The sequence below is a fragment of the Primulina tabacum genome, chromosome 17, assembly GCF_025594145.1.
Source record: "Primulina tabacum isolate GXHZ01 chromosome 17, ASM2559414v2, whole genome shotgun sequence".
Taxonomy (NCBI): Eukaryota; Viridiplantae; Streptophyta; class Magnoliopsida; order Lamiales; family Gesneriaceae; genus Primulina; species Primulina tabacum.
This window is the reverse complement of record NC_134566.1, coordinates 30,533,196-30,547,254: the sequence shown is the minus strand read 5'-3', so window position 1 is coordinate 30,547,254 and position 14,059 is coordinate 30,533,196. Positions and strand designations below refer to the sequence as shown.

The following is a 14,059-nucleotide window of genomic DNA, read 5'->3' as shown; positions in this document are numbered from 1 at the left end:
TGAAGGGTTTTGAAGTTGGAAAGATCGATATTTATAATTGGAATAAAGTTTTTCTCGAGTGAGATTTTTATTTTCAAAGAGACGATTGGCGGGATGAAAATAATAGCATCGCTGACGTATAACCGAACGTGTTTTAAACAATGTAGCAGCTCAAACACCATCAGCCAAATCAATTATTACACCCACCATGTGATTAAGATTTTTTGATCTGAAATGTAATTTGAGTAAAGAAAAAAAGGGGTTCAAATGTTTGATTTTATACTAAAATTTATAATATCATTAATTATCCCTATTAGCTAGGTCCTACATGGCACAATCTATAAACACAATTGACCATACCTACTACTCCCTAATTAATCATTAAAAAAAGTGACAAAATTGGGACTAATAATTGAAATCTCTCGAGGATTGAATGAATATATACTCTTATCTAAAAACCAAGATTACGTATTAAGTTATGATTTTATCGAAGAAAGAATGAGACAGACAGGGAGAGGAGTATGTGTGTGTGTGTCTATATATATATATATATATATATATTATATACTATTTTATTAAGCCTGAGATACTTAGAATAACTAACTTCGGTGTCATGATCTGTTTTAATAATTATATATATTAATAAAATGTTAAAATTTGAATGTAAGTTATATGTAATTCAGCAGATAGAGTCATTGTTTTTTGGAGTTTAGGTTATAGGTTCAATTCTCATTGAGGTCATATTTTTATTCTTTTTTTTCAATTTATTATTTAATTTATATATCAAAATTACAGTTTAGTCCCTCACTATTTTTTATAATTATATTTTGATCATCATTTAAATATAAATCAAATGAATTATAAAAAATATTATACAAACACGCAACGCGTGCGTCGGCACACTAATATATATATATATATAGAGAGAGAGAGAGAGAGTAATGCCAAAGGACGTCCATTGGGATAGTCGAAGATTATCAACAGCTGAGACGAATGAGGCCTACGCCCCTGTATCCCTTCCCCTTATGTCACTTTCTTCATGCAAAACAAAATTTATTTATTTATTTTTTGAATTTGCATAAGTCTCTATCTTCAATTACTCTTACTTTCTTTGTCTTCACCAATCAGTGGCGGAGCACATGTGGTCCAATTTTTTTTTAAATTTCGTATAATTTTTGAATAATATGATATTAGTCCGAATATATCAATTTAAAATATTAAAAGATTTTAGAATTTAATAATATTTCTAATAAATTTTTTTAAAAAATATAGCATCAGGTTTGACCTTCAAAAAATTGCGACAAGTTGTGTTAGAATTGTGAGCCAATTTTAAAAACATATTAATCTACACAATATTAAATATTTTTATTTATAAAAAAAACTACTACGTACGGTAATTTTCTCTGTGGGCTGCCATATGTATGAAAATTATATTAAAAAATGTAGACAATACAGTACCATATATATATGAAAATTATATAAAAAATGTAGATAATATCGTACCATATATGTATGTGTACGTACACACACATATATTTAAAATACTTGTGAAAATAGGAAATTTATATTTTGGTCATATATCTTTATACTTTTTGTGGTTTTCGTCGTATGTATGTGTTAAAATTTAGTCTTAGATCGTTATTTTTGCAATTTTAGTATTATTTTCGACGTGACAACTATACGACATTTATGTGATATCTAAATGACGTGGACACGTACAGTGTAAATCAATACTCTCGATGAAAAAAGACTTATCAAATATTTGAAATATAAGTAAATAAACTGAAATATGAGAATATAATAAATTGAATTGTAATAGAATAAAAATAAATAAATACATAACGTGGGAATAAAAATGAGATTTTTGCAAAATATAACGTGGGAATAAAAATGATTAGCTTCCAAGAAATAAGACAAAAAACAATGCCAGAGGCTATTGGGTAAGTTTCCAATTTCCAAGAGTAGCACGCATACATACAAGCACAGCATGTGACATTTTTTTATCTTTTGCTATTTAATACGATGATCATTTTGTTTCGCTTTCTTTAAGATTGTCGTTTTTACCAGAAATTAAATTATAATATATATATATATATATATATATATATATATATATTAAGTTTGAATCTTTGACGTAACTAATTTTGGTATCATGCTCAATTTTTAAAAATACCAATAATAGCCTTCTAAAATTATAAATGAATCTATTTTCGTTTAATAAAAAAATATTATAAAATTTATTTATCACTATTCTATCCACTTTTCAAAAAATATAAAAATGTTTTCTCTAATTTTTATCCACACATTTGAATTTTTAAATATTTCCCCCATGCAGTTAACTTGTTTATGTTAGAGGGGGCGGCCCATATTAAGGGCCCATGTGGAGTGTGCATCCTTGTTCTTTGGGCTTCAATTTAGAGAATATCTACATTTAATAATAATAATCATATATATTTTTTTTGAAACGATAATAATCATATTTAAAATACCATAAACTTTACTTTTTTTTAGTATGCTTTTGACGAGATTAATATTCAAAAAATTATGGAAAAAATGAAACTAAATGATAAATAAATTAAGAGATTAATTATTTTCATGACACACGCAACGTGAGTGCCTCAGTGGCTAGTTTTCAGAAAAGCTTCTTATGATGCTGTCTAATGTCATCTCGATTAATTAGATACTAATTTTAAAGTAAAGTTGAATTAAATATTTATCGATATATGTGAGATAAAAAAACAATAATATTTGGTGGTAAATTTAAAGAACGAAACATTTCATTTCTTGAAAAAAAGACGTGATGTTGCTGAAATCCGGGATGATAATTGGGAGATCGGATCTTTACTTTTGGAGTTTGGATCAAACCTTCGAAAGATAACTGGGAGGTCGGATCTTCACCTGGGGAGCTCGGATCGGACTCCTCGAAATCAAGAAGCACAAACAAGAACGTTAGAAGGGGGTCGGAAGGTTGTTTCGACGTAGCCCCTCCGACGCCCAAGTCAGATAACAGAAAACTGAGAGCGTAATGTGTGTGCTGAGAGAATGTGAATATATGAATGAATAAACAATGAACGAAACCTGTTATTTATAGGAGAAAGATAGAGTCCTGATTTGGTAAGTTTAGATCCGCATAATCTTGAAAGATTTCGGTATATCTTGTGCCAGATTTGGTTAGATTTTGTACAAGATTCGGTTTAGATCTTGTTGGGCTTGATTTATATGGGCTACCCGTTAATATCTAGATAAGAGCTCTCAGAGGCGTGAGCCCGCGAAGGATCTCATTTTCTTGGGAGCTTGGCGTGGGAGGTCGTCGGCCAAAGCATTCCCAATCGCGCGTGAAATCACCCTCTGGGAGGTCGGCTCGGCTTCGCTCTTGGAGGTCGGCATGGGAGGTCGGTCATCTCACTGATCGACGAGATTGTGAATATGGGAGGTCGGTCTGGATGACCTCCCGGATGACCTCCCACCAGCTTCATGTGAATGAGGTGATCTCCTGATGGGCTCTGTCTCGAAGATGACCTGCCGAGGCTTTCCGAGTACCTTTATGGGCTCTCTTTTTTTGGGCTACAGAGAGTGGGTCGGACCCATCTCCGGTATGAGTGTATCAAGATGTAATAAAAATAATAATGCAATATTATTTATATGTACTTTTACCAAAATAAATAAAATCCCAAAAGTCCAAATACTTCTTCCCTTACGTTTCCATCCCAAAAAAAAAATCTATTATTAGCTTAAAATTGAAAATCTATTCATTTATTTATAACTAAAGGGTCAAATTTACATTTAGGGGGTGTATTCTTTTAAAGATTTTTAATGACTTTTTTTAAAAAGTGAACTTTTATGGAGTTGATGGATTTTGATTGACTTTAATAGAATCTCATAGAATTGCAAAACATATTTCATAGACTCTTATAGATTTTTTTTCAAAATTTTTGCAGACTTTTGTAAACTTTTCCATAGAATTATATGAATTTTGTAATTTATAATTGTGATTATTTTTTATTAATTTTTTTAAAATAATTATTGGACATGTATAACCTCTTCAATTTTAATTTTTTTTATTTATTAAATGTAAATGAATTTTACTTACTTAAAGGTTAAATAAATTTAATTTGTGAAAAACGACAAATGAACTATCCAATTTATCGAAATCAAAATTTCAATTTTTTATGTCAATTTAACATATTAATGAACAATATTTTTATAAGTTCATAATAAAATTTTATTAAATGAAGAATCAAAATAATAAGTAGACTTTTATATAAAAAAATATAATCATTATTGACAATTTGATCAACGTCGCTCCACATTCCATTGGCTATGGTATCCATCCATGCATTAGCTTTTGCTCGTTGTTGTTCTTAAGTATCAAATAACTGATCAAAGTTGTCATCTTCATAAACTTATGCCGATGAAGACAATTGAGCTTCATTATCTGGTTCAATTTGAAATCCATCACATCGACACTCCTTTCATATCTTGTCTAACCAAAACAAGATATGTTCAATAAAAAAACAGAGTAATTATAGAGTAGAAATAATCCAAAAGTTCAAATTCGCTATCAGTTCAACATTGAAACAAAAACATCAGCCTACACGTGTAAAAATGCATCATACTATCACAGTATATATATTGAAACAAAAATGAATATTTGCAAGAAAATAAAAGGGTTCATAGTCGAAAGGAAAAATTATTATGTTCCTAACTCTTCTACTCCTAACAGCTGAAAAATTTGGTGAATAATAATAAAAAATTTAGATGAAATGCCTATTAAAAAATCACGAATTTTTAAAAGTATAAAATAATCGATTAAATAAGTCAAAATTAAACTTCAATATAAGAATAATCAATTTTACTGTATACGTGTGAATGATTATAATCAAACTATTATTTTCAAAAGAATTTTTTACAAATAATAAGTAATATTTTTATTTTTATTCCCTATATAATATGTGGTGAATAAGTACAACTAAACTATTATCACAATCCTTTTTACACATATTTATACACATACATCGGATCATTCATCGTTTTTATGAGATGAAAGAAAATTTATGAAATACAATAATCATAGTGATTCAAGAAAAAACAACAATTCATCTAATTTACACATAAATACTGGCAAGAATGATCAATCATACCTTTGAATAGAAGAAATTTTTTTGATAGAGTGAAGAACCCTAGAGACGGCTCGAGATAGAATAGAGATAGCGTATTTTTCAAAAAAGAAAGTCCATCAAAATCTTTGGTATAGGTGGAATAATATTTTAGATTTTCTGTAATTGTACATAAGGCTTCAAGGTTTGTACATCTATACTATATTATTAAGCAAGAGACCTTTAGAGTAACTAGCTTTTGGTGTCATGGTCTGTTTGAATAATTATATATCTATACTTAAGCAAGAGACCTTTATAATAACTAACTTTTGGTGTCATTATCTGTTTTAATAATTTTATATATTAATAAAGTGTTAAAAAATTTATGTAAGTCACGTGTAGTTTAGAAGATAAAGCCTTTGTTTTTTAGCCATGAGGTGTAGGTTCAATTCCTACTCGTGTTTTTTTATTCTTTTTTTTTCTATTTATTTTTTTAGTTCATATATCAAAATTACAGTGTAGCTACTCACTATTTCTTATAAATATATTTTGATCTTCATTTAAATATAAACCAAACAAATTATAAAAAAATATCGTACAAGCACGCAATGCGTGTGTCGATATACTAGTAAATAATAAAATAAAAATCCTTGAAAATCTATGGATTTTTTGGATATCTTTTGACTTATGGAGAGTTTTAAAAAGTCAAATTTAAATATCATATAATTTTTTAAAATTCTACCAAAATCCACGAGGATATAAAAATTTAAATTAAATATCTCTGAATTTTAAAATTTCATAAAAATCTTAAAAAATATAGATTGAATACATCCCTTGCTCTATAATTCAGGGGTAAGTCGGAAAGGGTCGAATCGCGTAATTGTCCTTGTTCTTTATTCATCTTCTTCGCCATCACAACCGTTAGAGATCCGCCATCTCCCCGCTCAGCCTAAATTTTTTATAGAATCAGTGATTTTCATCATTACCGATTGATATCGACTGATTGATTTTCTTATTTTCCTGAATCGTTGGGTTATTTTTAAGGGTTTTCCGAAGACATGGCGCTTCGCGCTAAAGGTGACATTTTTTTTATGATTTTGCAGAAATTTTTTGTTGTGATGTATATTTATTTTTGTTGACAAATTGTGGTAATTTTCACGCGCCTTTGCTAGAACTCTTTGGATTCTAGTTATTGTGGATGCAATTGTGTAAATGAAGATATGAATGGTTGTGATTGGAGAAGTTGATGGAAATTTCAGTTATATTTTTTTATGAAAATGTGGGGTTTTAGTTTTCTAATTGCTATAATGATGTATCCAAGTTCTGCAGGGAGCCTATCTATGGAGTGTAATTCAGCACAATGTAGCAGTTGGATGTTTTTTGAAAGTTTCTTTTTTTGTTTATATTCCATTTTCGGATAGCAATTATTTAGGTTTTCTTTAATAGCTTTTAGTATAAAGAAGGAGCAATGGGATACTATGTCCGAGTTGGCTAGATTGAAACCAGTAGAAAAGTTGAAGCTGTGTGCAAAAGTAAGAGAAAGTTGTTTGGTCTACTAGGCTGAGATAGACCGAGCATACATGAAGAATTTTATGAATTTCAGTTGTGCAATTCTTGGTTTAGCGTCACCGAGTAAAAAAGATGGATTTATTTGCTTTTACCATTCTCTTATTTGTTTGTTTGCGCTGTAGTTTTCTTTTAAGCATTTCAAAACCTATAGAAGACCCGAAATAATTCAGACATGATAACACTTGTGATATATTGTCATATTTGATATCATCTTGTTACTAATAGCAAGATTAACTAGAATCACGAGTTTCATTTTCAGACAGCCGCATGAACTTGCTTATCTTACCAGCCTTGCAGTCATTGGAGATATGGCTCATACAATTGCTTTTTCCTGTGTTTAAATTTAATTCTTATTTTTTTTAAGAAAGTTTAAATTTAATTTTTATATCTAATAATTTGACAATTTTTTCTCCTCCTACTTATAGATGGTACTCGCGAAATTGCCATAGTAGAATCGTTCAATATTATTTGCATTCTTTTAGGCATGATAATTGCTATCAATCTTCAACTGCAAAAGTTTTTCTTACAATTGATATTTAAATTGTCGACCCGCTCACGAAACTAAATTATATATAATTTATTTTTGGCTCCCCTCCATTATATATTTTCTTTCTTTTTCCCCTTTTCTTGTTTCTTGCTTGGTAAATGTAGACAAGTAACATAATATTTTTGATGGATTTTTTGAGGAATAAAGTCACACCCACGCAGCATAGTATGAATTTGTTTCTTTGCTTTTGTGAGTCACTGAGTCCTTGATTTCAGTTCTGCGGAAGAAAGCAGAAAAGTTTGAAGCGAAGCAGTTGGAGGTTCATAAAGTAACCAAGGAACGTGTCTCTGCTCTTGAATCACTGCTCCAAGATGTTTATGTCATTCGCCGTCCAAAAGCAAATGATTACAAAGTTAGAAGAGAGTTGATTTGTGTCTTCAATGAAATTGCAAAAGAAATTTATGGTAATAAATTTACCTCGTGAACTCTTGTTCCCACATTCTCCTCTTTAGTCTTTTATTGGTCCTCCTTAATTACTTGCCTACTTGTTTGCATTATCATCCAATTATTAATATTTCCTTTTTATATTTTCAGGAAATTCGAAAAAGGCCCCTGTTGTGGTGGAATTTGGTTCTTTTGTGATGGATCTTTTCAGTCCAACAAGTGATCTTGATCTTTCCGTCAATTTTAATACCAATGCACATTTCCCTCGAGAGAAGAAGATTCAAACTCTAAGAAAGTTTGCTAAAAAGCTATATTCTTTGCAGAGTAAACATTTCTAACTTTACCGATTTTCTTTTTATCAGTTATTTTTCTTTTTATTTTATTTTTGAACTTAACATCCCTTTAAGGTGATGGACATAACATTTTTTTGTTCTTTTGAAGTCTGTAAACTTTTTTTTGGCAGTTTGAGATTAGTGTATTTTCATCTAGAAGCCTCTAATTAGGTTTTAGTTGAATAAAGAAATAAAAGGAAAATGGCTTAACCTAATAAATTAATCAGTAAGACCAACAAATCTTTGCCTTCTCCCATTTTTAATGTATGAAGGAGATGTTCTGAGCATTGTTTAGAAAAAAGAAGCAATAGTCACCCTTAAGATCCATTGACTTCCAAATGTAAATCCACTTGAACAAGGTAATTTATGTTGTTTCAATTCCCCCAATTTTAGTTGGAATGGCTTTGCCACTTATAATTCATTTTTCACAAAACATTCACAACCAATTCAGAATACATATGGTATGTACATGGTAGAAGCAATTTTTATTCATCATGGCAGATTGCTATTTAGGTTCTCCACAATGTCTTTATGCCACTATCGATTATTTGTAGCTTTCGTTCAATTTTAGGTGAATGATAAAGAGACGATTTTTAGACAAAGGAACTCATAAAATTGGTATTATCAGGTCAAAATTTGAACGAAATTACAGGTTTTTAACTTTGAATGCCTGAAAAATAAGTCGGATAATGGTGCAAGGAAATATGTGTTGAAGATAAGGGCGAGTCTTACCTGGCCCCACCTTCGTTGTTTCATTTAACCTCAGTTACCGTGTATAATATGCTCCAATTGCTAGTTTATGAGCATTGACTTTTTGGGTTTGCTCAAACTTGGTGAACTATGGTTGTCTTTTAGTTAACATAAGCTGATGAAAATTCAATTGGTACAGGGATTTGATGAGAATGAATTTTTTAATTCCAGGACGCCAGGACCTTACTTTTTACTATAGTGCAAATACATTTTGTTTCTTAAAAAATACCCCTTTCTCTTTGCACTTTACGGTATAAAAGCTATGCAGTTGTTTTAAGGATGGATGTCATTTTTCTGCATCGTGATTTATGAATATCTTATGTAGATTTTACATGCTTAAGGCTTTCTGGATGCCCTCTCTGGGCAGTGATTTACCTCTCTTGTACTTTGTCGAAATCTCTTCTAAATAAGTAAGCGATAGAAAACATAGTTCAGTTGAGTTTGTCAAGTAGCTGGTGGGAAGATCTTAAGCTGTCATTGCTTTAGTTTGGTATTTGTGAATTTTCCGCAAATCTGTTGTGTCACATATCGAGTAAGAGTTGAGGTGGTTGTCGAAGTCGCTGAAGACTACATTCTGTCCACCTTCTAGATTCTTCTTTTATCCTGTGATGCAAGATTTGCTGTTTTTCTCCCCATAAAACTTGAGAATTGAAGTTTGGATGTGTCTCATGTATGAATTCCTTTATTTTAGGTAAAGGACATGTTTATGGGGTCTTTCCTATTACCACAGCCAAGGTGCCTATTGTGAAAGTTTTTGATCGTGGAACTGGAGTTGAGTGTGATATATCGGTTGAAAATAGGGATGGGATTCTGAAATCCCAAATTATACACATTATCTCATCAATTGATGAAAGATTTCATAAGCTAAGCTTTTTGGTAAAGTTGCCCTTTTCATGTCTTTCATTTGCAATATGAAAATTTTTTAACCAAATATTTTGGAAAGGCCATGTCATCTTATATTCTCCCTGGCAATAGTTATGGACTTATCTCCATGCATGCACCATATTACTGAGTTTCTACCTGGTTTCCTTGGTGTAATTGAAAAGTTGACAGCTTGTGGTTCTTTTACCTTGCAACTCCAATTTCCGCATTGTCTCTTTGCCAACCATTTCTGTTGTGTGTTTCTACCTCCTCATTCTGCCTACTATGATGAACACTGTGGCATGGGAAAATGAATAATCAATGAAAAAGTATCAACAAAAGAATGGAAACTGAATTCAGTTTAAGATTACAATAGATCTAGCAAATTAGTTTGCGAAAATTGAAGTAAAACCACTAGGACCATTTAAGAAAATGGGATCTCTACAATTGCTTATTATTCCTGAGTAGGGATATTACCAGCCTACTTTTTGATGCTTCTGAAACTGATGTCTCTTATGCAGATGAAAAATTGGGCAAAAGCACATAACATCAACAGTTCAAAGGAAAAGACTTTGAATTCTCTCTCAATAATACTACTGGTTGCTTTTCACTTGCAGGTATGAATCCCGAGCACACATGTCTGTTAGTATTTTGTTCCTATTTTTTTGATTTGACGGTTAGTTCCAATATTTGTGACTCTGATGATGTGCTTCGTTGCTTACTGATTGAGGGCTTTTGTCTCTAAGAATTAACATGTCATCTTTTTGACAAGCTGGATACGCCTTGATTACTATATTCCACTCTTATCAATTCCTAAGATCATCCTTTCTTTGCAGACTCGAAATCCACCCGTTCTTCCTCCATTTTCTGCCATACTTAAAGGTAGTGAGACTGAATTTGTTTCCTTCTCTTCTGCATGTAATGCGTCCGCTATCATGTGACATAGTCATGGACATCTATATTTGAGTACATTTGAGATAAATTTGTCCATGACTCTTAACTTTGATGGATTTGGCCTAATTACTCGTATGATTATGTTGATTTCCGGTTGCAATACCTTTTCTTTAGAACGAAATGCATATCATATGCTACGGCCTGGTTTTGTTTGGTCGTCTTTTCTTCATTCTTATGTGCTTTTTTATCATCTAGATGGGACTGATCCCGATTCAGTGATGAAGTCCATGGCTAATTTTATGAACTACGGAAAAAGCAACAAAGAATCTTTGGCTGAGCTCTTTTTCACTCTACTGATCAAGGTAGTGCTTTTCCTTTTGGTGTTCACTGTATGCTGCCCTCTTTGTTATATACACGATTTTTTTTAGCTTTTGGATTTATTTATTGGCACAAGCGTTACACTTTTCATACCATGTTATTGCTCTCACTTGGAGATGCAATGGCTCGGAAAAGGATTCTTCCCAAGTGTGCAGCAGGGGAGAATCCATTATGAGTTATTCTTAAGTTGCATTAGACATGTGGGTCTCGGAAATTTTGATTTTACCTTTCTTTTCTTTGTGTCGAGATAAACATGCCTTTCAGTTGTTTCTCCTGCAGTTATTTTCTGTTGAAAATTTGTGGCAGAAAGGTATCTGCGCAAGCACATGTGAGGGATCTTGGATATCCAAAACATGGGATTCTAAAGTTGCTTGTATCAGTGTAATGACACTTCTTTTTCATGCATCAATTTTTTATGTTCTTTTTTGCATTGATGACATGGTGCTCATCAATCTTGACAGGTTGAGGATTTTACAGATAAGTCTCAAAATGTTGCGAGGGCTGTGGGACAAACAGAAGTGAAGCGAATCTATAAATGTATCAAAATCTCAGTTTTGCATGTCTTCTCGTTCTTGGATGGAAAGATTGGAGGTGGTGAATTGAGGGAACTCTTGTTTGGCCGTGATAACACTCCTTTCCCAGCCCCAGACCCAGTCCCGAATGGTATTCCAAAATTACAACAATTTGCTGCATTATCGGGCAATGCCTCTCAAACAAATCTGAGCAAAACAGTGCTAATTGGGAAGAAAAGAAAACAAGAAACTACAGTCATAATAAAGAAAAAACCTGTGTTGGAAACTCAACATGCTACTCTTTTTAAGCCAAGAACTAAAGAGCGACATATGGCAGGCTGGGATGGGGCCTATACAGAAACTCAGTATGCTATGGCCAGAGGTCACGTGGGAGCTCAGCCAGCTGGGAGTTGGGGAGTAACTCCACAAGCGACCGCAAGTTGTGGATTAGCTCGGCAACCTATATCTATGAGTTGGGGAGAAGTACATAAGCCTGTGGCCGGAAGTTGGGGAAGAACTCAGCAGGCCGGAAGTTGGGGAAGAACTGAGCAACCTATGGCCGGAAGTTTGGGAGGATGTCAGCAACCTGTGGCCGGAATTTGGGGAGGATTTCAGCAACCTGTGGCCGGAAGTTGGGGAGGATTTCAGCAACCTGTGACCGAAAGTTGGGGAAGAACTGAGGAACCTGTGGCCGGAAGTTGGGGAGGACGTCAGCAACCTGTGGCCGGAAGTTGGGGAGGATTTCAGCAACCTGTGACCGAAAGTTGGGGAGGAGCTCAGCAACATGTGGCCGGACAACGGATTAGAGGCTCTTTTCCTCTTTGGACGAATCCAAACTACAGAAGCTGAGATGCGTGATGGTGAGTTCTTGATATTCAACTTTGTGTCATCTCCTGGCTTCTAGTTGTTACATATTAGCTAGTACTTTTTGTTATCGCATGTTTTATTTGTCCAAACATGTTGGCTAGGAGAAGGACAGATACTTATGCAGCAATAACTGAATGTAAACCAGCAGCCATGTGCATATCTTTTGTGATCGTACAGTCTTTTAGAGTTAAATCAATTCATTTATAAATGATTGTGGACTTATCTTAAGATCAACAACTTTTGGTTCTGATTTATTACAAGATTATTTATGACCTGAAGAATTGAAATTTAAATTTCATTTCCTTAATATTGTTGATAAGAAATTAACGATATTTTTCATAGGGAGGCTGTCAACAGTATTAGGTAGGGGAAAGAAATTTAAATTTTTAAAAATATTGTATAATTGAATTGTACAATTATAACTACAACGGCCCTATGAAAAATAAATGTATTTTATTTAAATACAAATTCAGCTAATTTGGTTTAACCGATTTTTCATAATGATAACCAAAATCAACTGATTTAAACGATTTTTAAACAAAACATAAAATCGAATTTTCAAATTAACCGAACCTAATTTGAACTAATTCGGTTCATTAATTTGATTCAGTCGATGGTTCGATTTAATCGAAATTTTGCACACCCATACTACTTGCATGGTTCCACACAAGCATGCAACCACAGCCTTGTCATTTCGCAGTCTACCTCAATAAATCAAATTACCAGGAACAAATTGTACATGGAACAAGATCATCTTCTATTACGATAACTGTTGTGCATAATTTGGTGTTAGTGTTCCCCGGGAGAAAACATAGTCGGAAGTGAATTGAAGCTAAAATCTTATTTTGAATTGGGACGTGTTTTAAAAGGTTTCTCTTCTTACCAAATTCAAGCTTCACTCGCGTTTATTAAGAAACTTGGCTCCTCTGTGGTGCTGCAGCAGTTTCCACCACCATGATTTTTCCATAGCCTTCTTCCTTCCCAGTTGCTTTTTACCTTTCTTAGCAAGCAGTGGTCTCTTCTGCTATTTTTGACCTACTGGAGCTCCAAAAATGCCTCAAGAAACCTCCTACAAGCCCATGGAAATAATCCTTTTGTTTTCTGTAATGGATCATATAATTTCCCATCTTCTCAACCACCTTTCGAGCTAGGCTTCATAGTCGCTTCTTGAAACAAAATTTTTCCCGTTTATCTTCTGTACAAATGTGTTGCTGCTCATCTTTGATCAAGCCTTTATTATTAGGAGAAAGATAGCGATGGTGAAAACAATAGCCAACCTGTCTGTCATGTTCTTCTTCGTTCCTTTTCCTTTCTCAAGGTCTCCACCTTCACCTGATTTTCGTATCCAACTACCCCCTTCATGATGTGGTTTGGGTGAACGAATACCCCCTCTTCTGCTGCTGTTACTTGAGCTTATTTCTCGAGCTCTATCATGACTTGTAAACAAGTAAAACTCATCACTGTTTCTTGTCTAACTATCACACTGGTCTGTGAGTTCCAACTTCCATGTGACAGAGGAAGCAAGATTTTCAATGCTAGTACGAAGTAACACGTTGACTTCTTATCTAATTCAATAGGGTATACTTTTCTTATTTTGCCTACTACACCAGCTTGTCGACTGCTCTTGCTCGATGAGTACAAGGTAGAAGATGCGTCTTCAACTTCTTGCTGCTATAAACATGTCCTTGGAAAACGACTCTAATCTAGTACTGTTTTGAGTTTTTCCCTAATGGATAGACGAACACTTTGGTAGCGGTCCCGTTCTCCGATGACGGAGCGGAAGACCTATTGACGGCGGACGAATGGCTCCACTTGATCACTCGTTTTCTTTCTTGTGTTATGTGAGAAGCTTTCTTTCTTGTGTTATCGGAAAATTTAAATGTTAATACT

General features: G+C 33.1%; 1 protein-coding gene across 4 annotated transcripts; it reads left to right on the top strand.

Moving 5' to 3' along the window:
- The first annotated feature begins 5,920 nt into the window (after nt 1-5,920).
- LOC142530338 (protein HESO1-like) lies at nt 5,921-12,397 on the top strand. 4 transcript variants are annotated; one of them, XM_075636138.1, is made up of 10 exons: nt 5,924-6,024; nt 6,120-6,152; nt 7,407-7,595; nt 7,726-7,899; nt 9,349-9,533; nt 10,040-10,135; nt 10,355-10,400; nt 10,668-10,774; nt 11,055-11,171; nt 11,252-12,397. In XM_075636138.1, exons 2-10 carry the CDS (start codon nt 6,134-6,136, stop codon nt 12,149-12,151), a joined length of 1,833 nt encoding a protein of 610 aa, XP_075492253.1. In that variant the 5' UTR covers nt 5,924-6,024; nt 6,120-6,133; the 3' UTR covers nt 12,152-12,397. The 4 variants fall into 4 exon arrangements, with proteins under 4 accessions (XP_075492255.1, XP_075492254.1, XP_075492256.1 ...); XM_075636140.1 differs by having other exon boundaries at nt 5,921-6,152; nt 11,097-11,171; XM_075636139.1 differs by having other exon boundaries at nt 5,921-6,152; nt 11,070-11,171.
- Nucleotides 12,398-14,059: the final 1,662 nt, after the last annotated feature.